Here is a 19,372-nt window from a genome sequence, read left to right on the forward strand (position 1 = left end):
TGTAATGTATAGCAATGTTGCAGGACCACGTGTGTAATGTATAGCAATGTTGCAGGACCACGTGTGTAATGTACAGCAATATTCCAGGACCACGCGTGTAATGTACAGCAATATTCCAGGACCACGTGTGTAATGTATAGCAATGTTCCAGGACCACGTGTATAATATTGTGTGTAATGTATAGCAATGTTGCAGGACCACGTGTATAATATTGTGTGTAATGTATAGCNTATTAATGTTATTATACTTATTGTGTTTAAATGTTGACCTCATCATCAGCCTTAAGCATGCTGCCTGTCATGTTGACCTCGTATGTTGTTATGTTATTAATGTTATTATACTTATTGTGTTTAAATGTTGACCTCATCATCAGCCTTAAGCATGCTGCCTGTCATGTTGACCTGGTATGTTGTTATGTTATTATACTTATTGTGTTTAAATGTTGACCTCATCATCGGCCTTAAGCATGCTGCCTGTCATGTTGACCTCGGTATGTTGTTATGTTGTGATAATTATTGTATTTAAATGTTGACCTCATCATCGGCCTTAAGCATTGTCCTTGTCATGTTGACCTCGTATGTTGTTATGTTATGTTACTTATTGTATTTAAATGTTGACCTCATCATCGGCCTTAAGCATGCTGCCTGTCATGTTGACCTCGTATGTTGTTATGTTATGTTACTTATTGTATTTAAATGTTGACCTCATCATCAGCCTTAAGCATGCTGCCTGTCATGTTGACCTCGTATGTTGTTATGATACTTATTGTGTTTGCATACTTAATGACAGATTTCGAGGATAGGTTGGAAATTTAGATTATGTTGGAAACTCTCAATATCGCTCTAAATGAAAAAAAGAACTTGAGGAAATTTTTATATAGATTTATTTCATTTCATCTGAGTGCCATTATATCCGAGCATTTTGTGCAGGACAAATGTGGCGTGCAGGAGTTGCAGGTTAAAGTGATGGAGCCTGGGTGTAAACCTGTGACGTATGACATTCAAGTGAGTCTTCCAGTAGTTATGTCATTTACAGGGAGGTAACTTTATTGTAAGTGGTAGCATTAGGTCTACCAATACCGATAATATCGGTTCAATTTCATTTAAATATCAGTTGTGATGTCCGTGGTTAAGTGCCAAACTTTTCAGTTATTATTAATATAAAGATATAGTTTCTGAATGATTGACGGTTTTCATTTTTTTTTTTTTGAAAGAAGGAAGACATCTTTACTGGGTGCCACAGAAATCAATCAAAATTGATTAACCATAGGTTGGATTCTATATCTAGGCTGGCTTAGTTCGAACAGAGATATCTTATTTTAACTAAAAGAACCAGATGATGTTATTCTATTAGTGTTATTGAAAGAGTTTCACCATTTTTTGGTTGAACTAATTTTCAACAATATTCTAATAGAGAAACGAGATCCAGTATAAATTTTCCTAAACCATTTTCGATTTCGGTTGTAATCATAACTTATCATGCAATTCAGCTGTACGGAGATTGTTATAATATTCATTACCAAGAAGATAAAATTGGTCTTTACCTGCTAAGTGTTGAGTACGTAATATATCATTATCGTTTTCGGTTGTAATCATAAGTTATCATTCAACTCAGTTGTACTGAAATTCACTATAATATTCATTACCAAGAACCGTAAATTCGTCTCTACCTGTTAAGTGTTGAGTACGTAATATACCTATTATTTTCGTTTTCGGTTGTAATCATAAGTTATCATGCTATTCAGCTGTTCGGGTCTTCACTATAATATTCATTAGCAAGAACGCTCAATTGGTCTTTACCTGTTAAGTATTGAGTACGTAATATAATGTAATGTATTAGCTGGGAGACGAGCTGCTGATCGCTCCGCTGTCGCTGTGCTACCCCGCGCTGCTGCAGCTCACGGGCGACACGACGCGAGTCCTGACCCAGCCTCCCTACCCCGGCCACCACGAGGACCCCTTCGACGACCTCTACCTCAGAGACACCAGTGTACGTCTGGCAACATTATCATCTATATTGCCATCAACTCCAGTAATATTATTATTAAGACAATCTCAAGTCTGGCACTTGACAGTTTCACCTCGAGCCTACCGATCACTTGGTTTAAGTGTATTCAAACTCTACCTCAGAGACACCAGTGTACGTCTGGCAACATTATCATCTATATTGCCATTAACTCCAGTAATATTATTATCAACTCCAGCAATATTATTATCAAGACAATCGCAAGTAGTGCACTTGAATTAACTTGAACAGTTTCATCTCCAGCCTACCAATCATTTGGTTTTAGTGTACTCAAATCACACATTCGGACTCATTGAGTTCCAAGTTAAATTGAATGACGAAACATACGTTTTCGAATATAATTCTATAGATCCACTTGATATCAAAGCCGTTGTAACCCAAAATTCCGTTATTTTGGTAGTTACGTGTGAACCATTTAGTATATAGAATAATGATGAGTGAAGCATTAATGCTTGATCGTGCATTTAATGATAACGAAGTCGTTGAAACCCAAATTTCCGTTATTTTGGTTGTTACGTGTGAACCATTTAGTATATAGAGAAATGATAGTGAAGAATTAATGCTTGATCGTGCATTTAAGGAAGACGCGGCATTAAGTTGACGAGTGTGAACAGAGACGCAGCGGCAAGGAGTCTTCTGATGGCGCGGGTGAGGCCGCTGAGGAGGACATCGCCGTGGATGACAACCTCAACGGGAGGCCAGAGACCGGCTGCCCTGTCCTCAGTGGCCTCATGTCTCTTGAGCAGGCCATCCACGCCAGCATTGAGAGATGTATGCATCTTTATTATCATGGTTATTATCATATTAAGTACTTGGGAGATGTATGCATCATTATTATCATGGTTATTACCAATATTAAGTAATTGGGTTCATATAATAATTGCCATTATGCACAGTTAGAGAGATGTGTGCACGTATTGAGCCTTATTCATATAATTATCAACATTGAATACCTAGATATATATGATCATTAACATTGTGCACAGTTTTAATCATCCAACTTTTTATTTCGATGTAGCTTAACGGGAGAAAAATGCGCGTAATTCTAATGTTAACATTAGTTGAACCTTATCTAGTTATAATTTATCTGAAATTAGTAACTGAAATTCTTACGTTGGAAGCTTTGCCTTACAAACTCATGAATCAGCTTATTGAATGCCAAATTAAATTTTAACATAGTAAACTTTTTTTACACATAATTTCTCAATGTTTAGTTCAATTTCTAAATAAAAAGGGCGTCAATAAATTTTCAACCTTAATTTGTTATGAATTTTCTGTAGCAATTTACTAATAATTATGTATCATTTGTTGTATTAAGCTATCCTCCAACTTTAACAATGTTTTCATTTTAATACTTGCGAGGAATGAATAAATTGTTCAACTCGATCTGAATTGTTGACTTGCGAATCATCAATGAATTTTCGCCTTGATCTGCATTTGTCACTTGAGAAGCATCTTAAGCTGAATTTATTTCTTATGAGCCATCAATGAATTATTAATAGAATTAGCTATTCATCTCGATCTGCATTTGTTACTTGCGAATCATCAATGAATTTCTCATCTCGATCTGCACTTGTTACTTGCGTATCGTTAGTGAATTTTTCGCCTTGATCTGCACTTTTCATTTGCAAGGCATCAGTGAATTATTCGAATTATTCACGGGCAGGTCCGGAAGAAGCGCGGCGACGCCTGTACGCGTGCATCGTGGTGGTGGGCGCAGGCGCAAACTTCCCTCATCTGGGCAAGTGGCTGCAGAACAGGATTTCTCTGCAGATACCCATGGCGTACCGACCAGGTTTGGTGCTTACAAGTCTACTCTTACGCCCAGTTGCTTTACCCTTCAGCGACAAATTTTCACACAACATTGCTGGAATTTATTCATTGAAAAAATACAAATTGACAGGCTACGTATGTCCACCTGATCATAACGCAGATTGAAAGTAAAGGCTATATATTTGTCCAATTTTCTAAATTAGCTTATGTAAAAAATTACATTTTTAAAGGCGACATAAATGCACAGCTGGACGCTCAAGGGCCATTTTTGCCATCTTGATTGAATTCGTTCAACTGGGAAAATACTACAACTGCAATCCGTTACACTCTACATAACTGCGACAATTGTTTCAGAGATCTTCTCTTTTCAATATTTCTCGCAATCAAAGCTGAAACGAAAAATAATCTTCATTAATGTGAAAGGTAGAGCCTTCGTTGAAAGTTTACTTCGAATATTTGCAACTTGAAATCTAATTTCTAGCTTCTGACCGCGTCCTGTTATCAGAACAACTGGAGGTGATAACCCGAGCCAAAGATCTCGACCCCGGCACGGTAGCATGGAAGGGAGCTGCACTCATGACCGGTAAGCGCATATGAACTTAACTTTACACTCAAATTGCACCCATGTCATCCATATTTTTTTATTATATCTGACATCCATGAAAACTATATGTTGCTGCAAATGTTTCAGCTGAGTGGACATGATCTCCGCATGTCCTTTTTGATCAACATTTGAATTTATAAGCTATAGCAGGTCATCAGTGGTAAATAAGTACTCGTTACAACTTGTATCTGATTCCGGATTATTTCATTCCACATGAGCTCTTGAATTGAACAACGTATTTCATGAATAATTCAGGATTGGAAGGCAGTGGAGAATTGTGGCTGAGCAAAGCCGTGTGGACCAAGCACGGGGTTAGAGCGCTTCGGGAGAAATGTCCGTTCATCTGGTGATGTTCAGTCTCGTCTTCTGTTTTGAAGGCAAGTGCAAAAACAACTGGGATAGATCCACTACCAATAATCCTTGAGTTAAATACTAAAAATTGTAATGCTGCGTGTCTTTTGAAATAAAATGTTTATGACGCTAGTTAACATTGCTCACTTATAAATGAAAGATCGCAGTGATAAAGACCGAAAGTCGCTAATAATTAGAGTGGCCTATCGTTCAACATATCAGAGTATTCATGGGAAACTAATTTTTTTTTACGAAATCCATATTTTAAGTTTGTGTTGAAATCTCTAAACTGCAATATTGGTATCTCCATTATGAAAAGGAATTAAATGTTTAAAGATTTTTTCATAGACTTTTTTCAAATTTAAATCACTTGTGAAGCCTGTGTTGGAAGATGTTGATCTCTGTCACGAATTCTTTGCTTCTGAATATTGTAAGTTACAATTCAATATTTTTGGTGCATTTCCTGGCTTATGATAGGACTCTAGGTACATATAGTTAAGGAATTAAAATAAATTTGTACGACGTCAAATGTTGTAAGTGGGGCAGGACGACGCATGGCCCAGAAAACAAGAGGAGAATGAGATTTACTATCTTTAGACGGAATTAGTAACTTGGTTAAAATTGTATAATTTTGGTTCCTCTTCATGCCTTTGACAAGGCCCAAAAGTACAAAGAAACTTTTCACAGCACGTACGTTAGTTCATTAATAGATTCAGTCTTACGTCTTTCGCCAAATAAGTTAGTAATTTGTGAAGAAAACTTGTTTTTGCTTGTGGGATAGTTTTAATTGTTGTTGATTTAATAAAATTATCAAAGCACAGAAGCATTGGAACATTTTCCTGCATTTTTCATGAAATAATTTTCTTGCTCATGAACCTTAGGACAACATACTAAAACTAGATTCACGGACGGCATTGTGATGCAAAGAAATATTCATTTGAAAATGTAACGAGATTGATAAAGATGCATCACTCAATTATAAAAAGCTGTATCCAACATTGGTATAAATTTTAAAACGTGAATTATTTGCCAGCAATTAAACGTATTAATCTATATTCCAGGTACACTACAAGATCAGAATAAACAAAAAATGAAGATTCAAGGTCAAGGTAGCAGCCAATCTCAGAAAAATGGAAAACCGGGATTGGTGAAGCCTGCTTGTTTAATACTAAATACTGGCATAGTCGATTCATTGGTACCTGAATTACAAGTTAAGGAAAATGATCATTTTCTATATTTACCCTACGCATAACTTTAAGCTTAAGGAGTATCTCGGTAACATTAGTAAAAGCACACGCATCTATTAATAATCTAAGTAAATTGGGCTAAAATTACGTATCACATTGGTTAATGCATAAAAAGGTTCATCAAATAACAGGGTCACGCAGGCAAAGAAATCATTATCTAGAATTAAAATCAACACTGCAATGGCCTAAAAACTTCTGAGCTTTCTATTTGACTTGGGCTCTTGTAAGTACTAACATCGATGTTGCTGAACAGTGAACAGTAATAAACCAATAATCTGTGACTATTCAACTGGCAAAACGAGTTCATTGGAAATGATCTAATTAAATCGGAGATTCTGTATTAAAATACATCGACTTTGACTACCCTAAAGACCATCTTATAAATTTAATTGCGAATAAATAACAATTGAAAGATATTGTGTGATTTTAATTAAACCAACGAGTTGACAGCAGGAAAAACTGAGAAAGCTATATAGCATAGCACTCGCGCACTCCGGTCGCTATCTTTAGTAGCTCGCATGCACCGATGAAGGTAGCGAGTGAGCCTACGCAGATGGTAAACTTGCTGTCTGCTAGCAACTCAAGTTGGTCACACAAACATAGCCTTGATAGAAATCAATCAGGTCGCAGGTTAAAATAATACTTCATATAATACGAAAACTTGGAAACATAAATTGCGAGTTTTTAATACCATTTCACTTCATTTCTGGTAATGAAGCGAGCGTACAATATTTGGATCTAAAACAACTTTTTTTATCAATTAGTCAGTGATAAAACGAGAATTTTTGTCATTCAATTCACACTCGTATATCAATATCTTCAGTTAAAACTCGATCGTGATCATTAGCACCAGATACCTACTGCCAAACGACGTCAAAAAGATAAATGATAGAATCAAAAGATTTTCTTGGTTCGGAACAGCACACATGGAATTTAGAGTCTAATGGATTTAACTAATTCCACATCTAAATATAGGGCTGAATTTTCGACGAAGATCTATAAATATGTTATCAAATCCATAGAATTCTCATGTTGAAAATGACACACTCGAAACAATATTGAGGCGCTACACCGTCAGCACCATAAAAATTTTCTCACGTTGCTATGAACTTCCCTCGGAACACGTCAGGAACATAAAACCTTCCAGTGGCGATCGGAACATCGCTGGTTGAGAGCGATGTGGCCCCGCTACTCGAATTTCGTTTTACTAGATTCAAGTGTTCTTTTGTAGTCGCTTAATTGGCGGATGCCTGCCCTGACGCTCTCTTGGTACCGCAGCAACAGCCACACGTACTCGCCCTTCCATTCACTCAGAGAAAGGAAGTCCTCTGCTCAGAGACGATACAATAAAAAATCCTCAATGATCGCAGTTTCCCACTACTGTATAATAATTACTCAACATAATGATTTTCTCCATGTCCAGTATCTGACACACATACGTTTACGAAAGACATAATTTGATACAAATACCTTTTTCACTATAATTCTAGTTTATTACTTCAATATGCAATGAACTATATGCTCATTTGCATGAATTTACGAAATAGGTTACTTCCTTCTTTAAATATTTCCAATTCTTAGGAGCAGACTAGCAAGCTTTAGATAGGTAAAGTCCTTCGTAAACTAATGCATGAAGTGATGAGTGCGCTTGTACGCAGTAGCTTATCATGACGCTATTTTGCACTGGAAATCATATCATCCAAAAGGAAGGCCTCGAACTTTATAAATATCTCAAAGCAAGTATCATTCATTACCCACAAGAGGTAGTAGGTCTCTAACGACCAGTGCAGAAACTGGGTAGAATAGAGTTATCTCAGCAAGGTGAATAATTGACGGTGAATATCAAGATCAACGACGACACACGTCAACCCGACAAAAGGTTACATCACCGTCATCAAAACTTACCGTAAGTTATTATTTTATTCTTGTTGACATCAAGTTCGTCAAAAATTTGATCGGATTCTTTCTTTGATAGGAAAAAGATGGCATTAAGAACAGTAGTGAGGTCATCTCGCGTGATCTTGCCCTTCTCGTCTGGGTCCAGCTGCTTGAATGCGATGTTGACGATCTCGTCCTTGATTATAGGCTTTACAATATCCCAGTAGCCAAGCAGATACTCACGAAAGCTTACCGCCCCTTTGCCGTTCTGAAAATAAAGTTGCAAGATTAGTGATGAACAAGAAATGTCAGGCATATGTGCTTAACATTTTTAAAGGAGAAGACAGTACCAAATAAATATTTTTTCTTTTTTTTAACGAAATTTTTTTCGTGTAATGAAATTACGGCGGCAGTATTACGGCTAAGAAATCGTACGGTTTTAGATAAAAACCTATTAAATGAATGTAAGCAATCATGAAAATACTTTTTTTATCTCATTTAAAAAAAAGTAAATTATGAAAGTTTACATCATCTTCCTTCATTATAAGAAATAAAATTTAATAAAGTCAATAAATTTTACACCTGAATCTCTTGCTAAATGAATAAACATATTAGTCGTCCTAATAATGTTCAAAGTTTTAATATATTACAGACGGCAATAGATGGACGTGAGAAATGAAGCAACATCCAAACTTAAGAGAAGAAAAATGTAGCGATGATTTTTCTTAAGCCCATATCCTGCAAGTGTCGCTACAGGTATTGCAAAGTTGGGCATGGAGACCTCAACGCAAATCTTTGCATCAGCCAGCCAGCCTTGCAGCTCATAGTCACACTATATTCAAAAAACGCAGTCAATATTCCTTTCCAAAAGGTTAAAATGTATTCATTGAAAAGGAGACAAATAACTCAAGACATTATAGGAGCCACACTAAGAACTGGACACTCGACACATCAGGAAGTGAAGTATTGACAATTTGATTGGTTAGTGTTCATTCATTTTTCTCTTTCAGACTCACTTCATGCTCTCTTCCTCATCTCCCTCAGCTTATTCCACAAGCTCTTATCATATCTTTTTGCACTTTTCATCACTGCCATAACTCCTTCCTCATAACTGATGATACATCAATACAGCAAGATATAATTACAAGATTTTTTCAATGTCGCAGCCATGTAAAGAGGAACTTAATTGCAAATGGTAAGAACTGAAATATTATACAATAAAATAATGTTTGCAAAAGAAAAAAAAATGGTGTATATAAAAAGTTTCCTTTCATCATCAAATGGTGGCCAATAGAACATGTTTCTGAAATATCAAGTAGTAATTAAAATAGGAATAGAGGATGACAATAACATACCACAATTATCGAAGTCATAAAAATTTGTAATAAATGAATATTGGGAAAATATATCTCATCGTCAAACCGAGAACTAAAAGTGGATAAGACCAGCAGACTGCAGTTAAGTAGGCAATACGGGAATTTTATCTAATCGCACTCTTTGCACGACAGAAAACACCAGCTAAAAAGTGATTAACTTGAAACCAGGAACCAAATTCAAGGTTCATTAATTTATTGAAATTAATCATGTTGATCATACTAACAGAGTCTATTAAATTGAAGAGATGCACTAGCGTGGGTTCAGTTGCGGGCAGATGCAAATATCGCGATAGGCCAGGCAGTCTCAACAGTCCGTCCTTGTCAGCCATACCGGAGAACTGGGCTGTCATGCACTTTTCCACATCCTTGATGGTGAATCTGGGAACATAAAAAAGTCTGAATGAAAAGGCAGAGCGCGTGATTTCATCAGCTTAATGACTAAATAGGTTTGGGTAAATGCAATCTCTACGTCGAATTGAAATTTATAAATTAAGTTTAATTGCCGTAAAATATTAGTAATCATTATTGTAGCTTTTGCTAATATTGTCACAAACAGGCCGCGAAAACGTCGTGATTTGAAGAATGACAGTAAAAAATTAAACGGCACAAGAAAAGACAGGATTAGCTTTTGCAGAGAAACTAAAATTGTACGAAAAATTCGAAAGAAAAGACAGAAGACTCACCCATATTTTTGTCGCAGTTTCTGAAATTCAATGAGGCCGATACATGGAGGCAGTTTGCTCTTGCGGGCTTTGTCCATTATCCGGCAGTCGTCGTAAGTGTAGTCAACGACCGGTACTCCTAGAGCTCTGTAGTGAGTGGGAACATTGGAATATAAAAATGTTACGATATTGGGCATAAAAATTACACAAAAAAATAGTTGAAATGAAGCTTCTCATACCGACACAAAAACTAGCTAATTTCTTGAATCATTGTAACTACTGCGTTAAATTTTGTAATTTTGTCAGTGAATAATCTGAACTACTAACAGAAACTTATGGGTACTTTGTTATGAAAAATAGTCAATCAGCAATAAAGCACTGGTGTACGGAGTGCAGTAATAGGAAATGTGAATAAAAAAAAGTAGCATATTCGAACGACGGCCTCTTGGGCGACTTACTTAGCCATGACTGCCCGTACGTTGGCGGCATAGAGACGAGCGTCTTTCTTCTCCTCTTCGTTGGGATAATAAACTGGCAGATATTCAAGCTGACAAAAGTTGTGAAACTGAGTCATCGTCAGCCAAATTAGTTTCAAGCTGAGGAATAGAGAAGACTCTTAAGTAAGCATTTAAAATGCTTTCGTACGCAAAAGAGTTAGGATCGTTGAGAAAGACAGCTGGAAAGATAAAAATTAGTTTAAATCAATTATGTCAAATTGACTTTGGGTAACTTATTTTCATCAACAGAAAAAATAATGCAAGTCTGTGAGCAGAATAACTTCATATTAAATCTACTTGAAAATAGCAACTGTCCTGTAGTGAGTATCATGAATCTCCAATTCAGCAGAGCAATAAGAAATATCCGGCAATCAATTCGGGAGATTTTTTGAAATACTCGACAACCAATAAATTCTATGATTTAACTCGTGTGCTACAAAACGTTTTAAACTATTCTGATTCGGCTATTGTTTACATAGCCTCGATAATATATTGTAAACTTTTTATTGTCGGGAAAAAATTTAACAGTGCACGATTGGATAACATTAAGAATAAGACAACAAATAAGAACGATTGCTCCGTCAAGTTTTTATGGAAGACCTACGCGCCAGGTCCATCCCAGGTCCACGTGGTGGTGTCCATGCTGTTGAGGTACCTCATGACGACGGGCTGGACGGGCACGCCGGGGTAGAATGCGCCAGGTTTGAATGTGATCAAACACGAGCGATTTGTGCACGTGCCTTCAGGGAACACCATTATCTGCCCGAAAATAATATTAAGATTAAAACCACACATAAAAGAACGAGGAATGTTTATGAACTCATCTAGAATGAAGGTCGAAAAATGAGTTGATGTATCGGAGATACACGAGGAGACCGCGAAGGAAACTGGAAGAGGAAAAAATACCGGCTTGAAGCAAAATTTTTATAAAAAGAATTAGAATAAAAGAACAGTTACATCAATAATCAACAGTATTTGTAATCTCTAACTTTTGAACATATAATGAAGCTCCGAAACGATTCCAATGAAGATATGGCGAACTTACTTGGCGTTTGCTTTACTTAAAATTCTTGAATAGATGAGAGTAATAAAAAACTTCAGATGAGTGTCTAAAACTTCTTCAATAGATGAGTGTAAAAAAATAATATTGCTTGAGATTGAACTTAATAGAGACACGAACTTGAATAAATAAATTGAGTCCCAATAACGCAAACAGGAGCTACAAAAATCTCCAACATAGTTTTACAGTACCTATATTAATCTTGAATAGACCGGTAACTCCAAGACCGGTTTACACTTCTTGAACTCCTACTCGCTGGACTACACTGATCTTCATGCTGATCTACATTTATTCATGTCACATCTTCAATTTTGTCTTATCATTTATATTCTATTGGGTGGATAATAAAGAGCAAAACAGCGACAACTAACCTGAGGCCAGCCGTCCGAAGAGTTGACCCTTTTCTTTATTTCGTTGATGCTTTGCTGACGAGAGCTAACATCATCTCGTAAGACGAACACTGGCTGAGTATACGTGATGAATTCTGAAACAAGCAAAATAGGATCACTTAAAATATCAATAAAAACTTTCAAAAAAGCACGAGATTGTGCGACTCAGAGAATGTTGTGCAAGTTCATTGGCAAAACAGCGGCTAGGGCTTAATTCTTTCTGACCATAACAACATGACCTTCAAACAGTAACATTCAATACGCGTCAGCGCAACGGAAAAGAGAGGAAATTTTACAAAGCGAGTAAAACTAACATAAATTAGGCGTAAAATAAAAGCGACTTCTGATCACTGCATACGGAAAAATAATACTAGATAATCTTTTAGCATTGCTCACTTAATGTGAGTAAAATACAGAAACAAAGTAACGACAGCATAAATATTATACATGTAGATACCAACTTCATATTCTCTCACACGGGCATACTTCGTCATCCCCATACATATCCACGCCCCGGAGGTTTACGCTATTCTATCAACGTACTGCCAAAGCAAGGTATGTAGCTGTTCTCAATGCGGCTGACGAGACCAGGGACTTTGGACCAATACCCAGCGAGACCGTCGAAGAAGGACGAGTGGGGAGCTACGACAATTATAGGAGCTTCAGATGCAGGAGCTTGAGTACCCTTCACGGACATTACGTGGAAGCCATAGCTACGTGTCATAAAGCGTCCACAGAAGCCCATGAGCCAACGTAGCCGCCTGCACAGCACCAACACTCCAGTGATGAGTCAGCACTAGCAGCCTAACACAGGAAAATGTACACGCGGTGTACAGCTGCTGGTGAAGGGTTTAGGCGAGAATATAAGGATAAGGAAAATGAATTGGGTGATAAATTAATGCAAAGATTAATACGTCAGCAATAATAAGTTGTAACTATGCAGCAATAATAAGTTGTAACTATGATTTAACTGGGATGTGAGATAAATACGCTCTGCAGAAAAAAATGCATGTAATTACAGCTTTCTTGGTCTAAATAATCGCCCAGCGCACTCGACGCTAAGCTAGACACTCAAAGCATGCTGAACTAAAATATAGATATAGATTCGTCGAAGCAACTACAAGTAGATACGCAAAACGTCGAATCGAGCGTACTTTGGGTCCAAGCGGGCGCAACAAACTTTGATGTAAGATCGTACTTCCAGCGATGGGCAATCGACATATTTCAGCCTTGGCCAAGATGCATGGCGTTGGTTCCATAGTCACGAGGGCAATGGAGTCGAAGAAAGACGAATGAGGAGCCGCCACAAGAATCGGGGCTTCGCGGACACTAGCGCGTTGGCCAATAACAACAGGTCGTTGCCAGCCGCAGCTAAAGCAAAGCTTGAGCACCAAGCAACGTAATGTGCTTCTGACGCTCCTGCATGATTAAACGATCATGGTGAGTATTATCGATTCTCCACACGAGTTTGGTTCTGAGTATTATTATTACTTAAAAAAGATTTACATTTGCTTCGCACGCTCACATTGAGTTCGCCTCTTCAGCGGTGACAAAAGGTAAAAATAGACTCGCACGGCTATAATTAGTTACAAAAGTTTGAGGTCATCGCTAGAACGTGTGCGGCAAGGACACTTCCAACATGCATTCACTCTCAACGATTTCTGAGCGCTTGCATCATTCGTGGAAAAAATTACACAATATATGTTTACGAAGTTCACCGTTTCTATACCGTAGGGATTACAAGCAAGCCATAACATACATGCACGTGAAGATGAATTCTGAATGACAACTGTATTTAATGCTAGTATATCAGAGGAATGCTTGGACTGAAAAAAGGCAAATCGATGACGTAGGAGCGACGTCACAGGTGGTGTGATGCATCGTGTATTGAGAAATGCGTAGAACATTGACAGTTGAATCGATGACGTATTAGTGACGTCATAGGTGGCGCGATGCGCCGCGTCCTGTTTTCGTCGCGCAAGGCTGCCATGTGTACGATAACAGCATCTTCAGAAGCAGGAAAATTCTAGAGTGGCCGCCAGGAATACCGGTCCTGAATCTTGACCTTATACAAAATGTAGCTGCGTGCACGCATTAACATTCTTTACAATAAAAATACAAATATAAATTGGGAGGGGGGAAAAACATTATTTTGCGGTAAATCCAACAATTTTCATTTAAAAATATTTGTGGGAATATCCCTGGATGAAATTTAGAGATATTCAGATGCGAAATTCTTGAAGTAGTTGTTGACTGCACATTCTTTCAATCAATTCAAACAATTAACAAAACTACGATAAGAGCCATTTCGCAGTACACGATAGATATTTGAAGCGCAATGCAGTGAAGCTTCGCCATCATCGTTGTTGTTATCGAAACACAGTACCTGATCTATGGAAAATAATGAATACTACATGTCCATTGAAATTATGCATCAAAAGATTGTAATGATAAATAAAATTAAATGACCTAAACATCAACTATATTACTATTAAATGGTTAAAATTAAATTACCAAAAGTGTTTGATGAAATGCGATGAATTTACAGAAACTTAATCTCGGGTTCCAATAGATATTTTCGACTGATGCACTTGCGAGTCGTGTCGTTCTAACGGCGTTCTTATTGGGTCATGAGGATTGAGTGAGAGGATCGGTGCTACGTGTGAAGGCTGACCAACGGGAAAGCTAGCCGCAATACAAGATGTGTAATTTATATAACCTTCAATGGAATTTGCAGTCGCTCATTGCGTAGTATACATTCTTAAAATCCGTGCACATTCGTTGTACTGAACAAATATAAAAAAATATCCTGGTTATAATAAGAATATTTTACGGAGAGATTTAATAGGTTTGTTTTGTAAAATATTTTCATATTATATTTTTTCACACAACTCTCGGAGGCACAGAATTCAGGTATGAATTACGCAAACGCGAAAAGACGCTGACATGCAAGAAATTTGAGGACGAAGATAATACATGATTATGCTGGCTAGACATAACACAAGCATGGGAAGGCCAATATGAGCAACAGCTGCTAACTGTGTCTATGATAACGCACTGAAATGCGGCTAGGTTATCTGTCTTCGACAACGCACTGCCTGGCGTTAGATAAAAAAATAATTATACAGGTATCTCCGACCGGTCGCACACATGTGGTTAATTCAGTATTCAGAAAATATGGTTAATTCAGTTATAGTTGATTTGATTAATTCAAAAGTCAATAACGCTCGCAACAACGCCTCGAAAATACGATAAATTTGATGTTAATAACAATCGCAAGGCCAACACAAACCAATTCTGTTGTAGATTAAAGTTTACAATTAGGTCGAGCAGCATTACATTACCAACTGAAAACTAGCAAGGCAGACCCTGCGACATTAATTGCGTCTTAAATACACGTCCGGGTAACACTCGTATACATCTGCTTTCGACATGACTTGGTCAAAGGCAAAAATACATTAAGAAACAACAAATTCCGTTTTAGATTTATATCTGAATTGACTGATGTTAAGACACAAATGAGTAGGTGATAAATGAGCGTTTATTTTCAAATAATTCAATTGATCGGTAGAAATGAATGTACTAACATCACAATAAAGATTATTTGGCAGCAAAATGGCAATATAATTTAGGTACCGTTAATACATAACTCAAGAGAGCACATAACCATTACCATAGCTTGATGAAATAACCATTATCATAGCTTGATGAAAATAAACATTATCATAGCTCGATGGAATAACCATTATCACAGCTTAATGAAATAACCATTATCTTAGCTTGATGGAATAACCATTATCACAGCTTAATGAAATAACCATTATCATAGCTTGATGGAATAACCATTATCATAGCTTGATGAAATAACCATTATCATAGCTTGATGAAATAACCATTATCATAGCTTGATGAAATAATCATTATCATAGCTTGATGAAATAACCATTATCATAGCTTGATGAAATAACCATTATCATAGCTTGATGAAATAACCACTATCATAGCTTGATGGAAATAACCATTATCATAGCTTACCTCCTCCATCCTGTGAAGGGTTTCTCGGATAATTGTTCTTGTGTGAGCCCGTAGAGTCCAACGGAAGAGACGCAGTACGCCAAGATGATGGAGAGCGATATGAAGAACACGCGGACTGGCACAAGCACGACTGTCAACAACGCTACCTACAACACACAAGACAAGATGAACTACACTTACATACTAACATCGAAGAATTTCTTCAATATTTTAAATAAATTAAGAGGTTTTTGATTAAACATCAAAAACACATGTAAAAATGGAAAATCCACGAGTGCAAAAAGTTTTCCTTCAACTATTTTTTTTCATGATTCATATTAACCCAAACATGGTAATCCGGGTTACATAAAGTAAAACAAACTACGAAGAAAAACTAGTGATGAAAAGGCCTAGCCCAGACGCGATCGAAAAACTGGTCCCTGGTCTGGTTAGCCAGACGCTGCAGAGGTTCGCTGGGAACGCAGCGCTTGAAGTAATTACTTTAGTGGCCGACACCACAACACTCGCAGTCTCTTAATATCATTGTAATTTAAATTAATACCTTAAAATTCCACCTATTATGAGTGAAAAATAATAAAGTATTAAATAAATAACTATTGACTATAATATAAGAATGAATTTTATCTTTGTGTTTACACAGTAGTTTAAGCTTAAAACCATAGAGAGCCCTTATATCTTACGGGAATACCACAAAATGCGATACAGTAAAAGCTAAAAGACGAGTAATCATACAGAAATCGATCGACCGCCAACCGCAGTTTCAGCGACGCACGCACTTGAGTATAAGTCTTAGATCCATGTTTGAACCGATAAGAATAATTAATTTATGTCGAATGAATTATTAAGACTCATAATAAATAAATAAATAAATTTTTAATAAATATTAAAAAAGGCAAACTAACGCATCATCGATATTTTACTTTTAAGTTGGACCTGAAGCTTATGCAGCATAAGTCGACCAATTATTTCTTGGTCAGAAAAATAAAAAAAGTAAGGACAGAAAAAAGTAATTCTCTATGCCAAGACTCTTTTTTACGGAAAACCAATGGTTTTTATGGACTTTTAAAGGTTAAAATTAAATTTTCACGCTTTCTGAAATTTACTAAGAACGGACCAATCTTCGCCAGTAAATAAATGTTTACCTAACGCATCGAGCACTGTTAGTATATAGCTACCCTCATCACGATACTTTCACTTGCGGCAGGCAAATTGCAGCGCATTACGCAACAGCTGAGCATTGGGGAGCTTTGGACTTAGTCTACACTCTACATCAAGGGCAATTTTAGGGACAAAGATAACATACAGTAAGTGAAAAATTCACTTTCTACTTCAATTTAGCAACATAAAACCCTTCTCATTGAGGACATCAGTCAAAAAAGTGAAGAACAAAAATGATTAATACGTTGATAATGAAGCCATGGGATTTTGATCAAAGGTTAGTGATAGTGGGTTTCACCGTTTCAGCAAGTGCCAGGCAGTTTCACTGCTCCAGTTTTATTCCTAGAAATATCGGTGGAAGAATGTCAACAACAGCTTCAAAAATACACTGTGCTATAAAACTGCTTTGAACTATTAAAACATAATAAAACAGCGAGTCAGGTTAAGAGGCATGTTAATTAACTTTAAATTACATCTATTAAAATCGAAACAAGAGATATGCTTCAATAAATGAAAAAATCTGGCACCTTAAACTCACTTTAATGTAGTCATAGGGGAAGCGGAAATGAATGCGATGCACGAAGGGATTGAGCTGGGGGTCGCTTGTGTCGTCCTTCCCTTCCAACGCAGAGGCCGAGTCAATCTCCTCGGCAGGATCGGAAGACCGTTCCGATGTCTCTAATGCGATGTCTCCACTAGACAAAACATCTGTTTCTTTAACTGCAGGAATTCCGTTACTTCTTTTGCCCATTTCGTGATGACTATCGGAGGTGACATCATCAGATTCTGAAATCCCAACGCTATCTTTTTCCTTCGTATATACACTATCATTCTTGCAGAAATTATTACAAATACTAACAGAATTTACGACATCTGTGGGATTTTCCTTGAGTACAGATGTGTTGAGCAAGTTGTTCATGGAGATTACTTCATTTGACCCATGCATAACACCTGATGAAGGCTCATTGCAATCGATAGTATCACGTACATGAGAGCCCTCAGAAGGCGATAGAACATCAGGAGGCAACATTTCGACAGCAACTTTTGAATCTTCCGGAAGAGGCACAGTTGCCGTTTTCGATGTCGCTAAAGTTGAAACAGTTTCTGGAGCAGCGCGAGCCTCGCCAAACTCTCCACTTCGCGGAGTTTCCGCGTCAACTGACGGCGGGAGATCTGAGAACTCCATTGCGTGCGACGTTAACATATAAACTTACGCTACCACAATATTAATACTGGCATGTCTTTTTTGCGGTTAATACGTCACCAATGTGTTTTACATGATAGAAAGTTACAGAGAATGCAAGGCCCACACAAATCGGACTTACTAAAAAGAAATAAATGGCACCTGTATCTTCGGCATATATGTTTCTGCAAATATTCAAAGCAGCGTTAGGAGAGTTGAAATCGAGATAAACAACACGTCAATAAATAAAAAAAATTTGTTTTTTAAATTAGTACCTACAAAGTAGCAATTACGACTAAGACTTGCCTAATTTCAAGAAAATTGTTACTCATCAGAACTAAATACTTTAAAAGAGCATCCTCGCCGCGAAAATACGAAATATTTGGAATGATACGACTTCTGATGAATGATAGGACACGTGTCAACGGTGTCATTGACCTTCGATGCCGCACCATCAGTTGGCATATGAGTATCACGAGCCATCACTAATAATTCAATACTTCGCAATTAAATTGCACTTACGTATGTACAGGACTGAGGACTGTGGTCCTGGCTGTTTATTCTTATATGAGCTTGCCTGACCAATTCAAGCAAAGATTAACAGAATGCAAGAATTACGAATAATTAACCAGGATTTTGAGACTAGAATACTGATGGGTGGTAGGCATAAGTTCCTACAATCCAGAAGGAACTTAATAAGAGTTTTCACCAGTGAAGTACCTATGTCAATGAATATTAAAAGATGCAAGAAAACAAAGACAAAAGTACTGGATTTGCTTATTGGTAACAAAGAAAAAGGAACAAATTACCTAATACCCAAACATTGTTTGTCTTTTGCAATGCAAAAAAAAGCCATGCATAAGTAGTTGTATTAATATACTCTCTGCAAATAACTAGACTGAAAATAAACTAGTTTTGTTATATGAATCATGCATAGAAGTGTTAGCTATCATAAACACAAGCCAATTTTGTATTTCTTTGGCAGTTAAACATCAAACACAAATCAAGTAATCAATTTTCCATGTGTTTCTCTCTGATGATGATCAAGGGATTCAACAAGGTTCAAATAATTGAATTATAGAAATAAGAAACATAATGGATGCAACCATATATTTTGGCTACAAACTTGCAAAT

At 37.0% G+C, this 19,372-nt stretch overlaps 2 protein-coding genes across 2 annotated transcripts; one reads left to right on the top strand and one right to left on the bottom strand.

Moving 5' to 3' along the window:
* Window positions 1-301: 301 nt before the first annotated feature.
* LOC108673506 (actin-related protein 8) lies at window positions 302-5,977 on the top strand. The gene is made up of 8 exons (XM_047879599.1): window positions 302-310; window positions 930-1,004; window positions 1,840-1,989; window positions 2,640-2,796; window positions 3,692-3,820; window positions 4,304-4,381; window positions 4,658-4,779; window positions 5,815-5,977. Exons 2-7 carry the CDS (start codon window positions 966-968, stop codon window positions 4,750-4,752), a joined length of 648 nt encoding a protein of 215 aa, XP_047735555.1. The 5' UTR covers window positions 302-310; window positions 930-965; the 3' UTR covers window positions 4,753-4,779; window positions 5,815-5,977.
* On the bottom strand, window positions 5,185-18,424 carry LOC108673513 (lysophosphatidylcholine acyltransferase-like). The gene is made up of 10 exons (XM_018161358.2): window positions 17,594-18,424; window positions 15,898-16,043; window positions 12,406-12,623; window positions 11,845-11,957; window positions 11,018-11,172; window positions 10,375-10,512; window positions 9,938-10,063; window positions 9,479-9,632; window positions 7,906-8,146; window positions 5,185-7,328 (listed from the first exon to the last, which is right to left on the bottom strand). Exons 1-10 carry the CDS (start codon window positions 18,257-18,259, stop codon window positions 7,189-7,191), a joined length of 2,097 nt encoding a protein of 698 aa, XP_018016847.1. The 5' UTR covers window positions 18,260-18,424; the 3' UTR covers window positions 5,185-7,188.
* Window positions 18,425-19,372: the final 948 nt, after the last annotated feature.

The sequence above is a fragment of the Hyalella azteca genome, unplaced genomic scaffold, assembly GCF_000764305.2.
Source record: "Hyalella azteca isolate HAZT.00-mixed unplaced genomic scaffold, Hazt_2.0.2 contig3384, whole genome shotgun sequence".
In the NCBI taxonomy this organism is placed as follows: Eukaryota; Metazoa; Arthropoda; class Malacostraca; order Amphipoda; family Hyalellidae; genus Hyalella; species Hyalella azteca.

Bases quoted from the DNA above. Each gene is read 5' to 3' on its own strand.
- LOC108673506 (XM_047879599.1), top strand. From the start codon at position 966: ATGGAGCCTGGGTGTAAACCTGTGACGTATGACATTCAA. The intron at 1,005-1,839 runs GTGAGTCTTCCA...GTAATGTATTAG, and splicing joins CTGTGACGTATGACATTCAA to CTGGGAGACGAGCTGCTGAT. The intron at 4,382-4,657 runs GTAAGCGCATAT...TGAATAATTCAG, and splicing joins GGGAGCTGCACTCATGACCG to GATTGGAAGGCAGTGGAGAA.
- LOC108673513 (XM_018161358.2), bottom strand. From the start codon at position 18,259: ATGTTAACGTCGCACGCAATGGAGTTCTCAGATCTCCCGCCGTCAGTT. The intron at 16,044-17,593 runs GTGAGTTTAAGG...TGTGTGTTGTAG, and splicing joins TCCCCTATGACTACATTAAA to GTAGCGTTGTTGACAGTCGT. The intron at 7,329-7,905 runs GTAAGTTTTGAT...GTCTCTGAGCAG, and splicing joins GAATAAAATAATAACTTACG to AGGACTTCCTTTCTCTGAGT.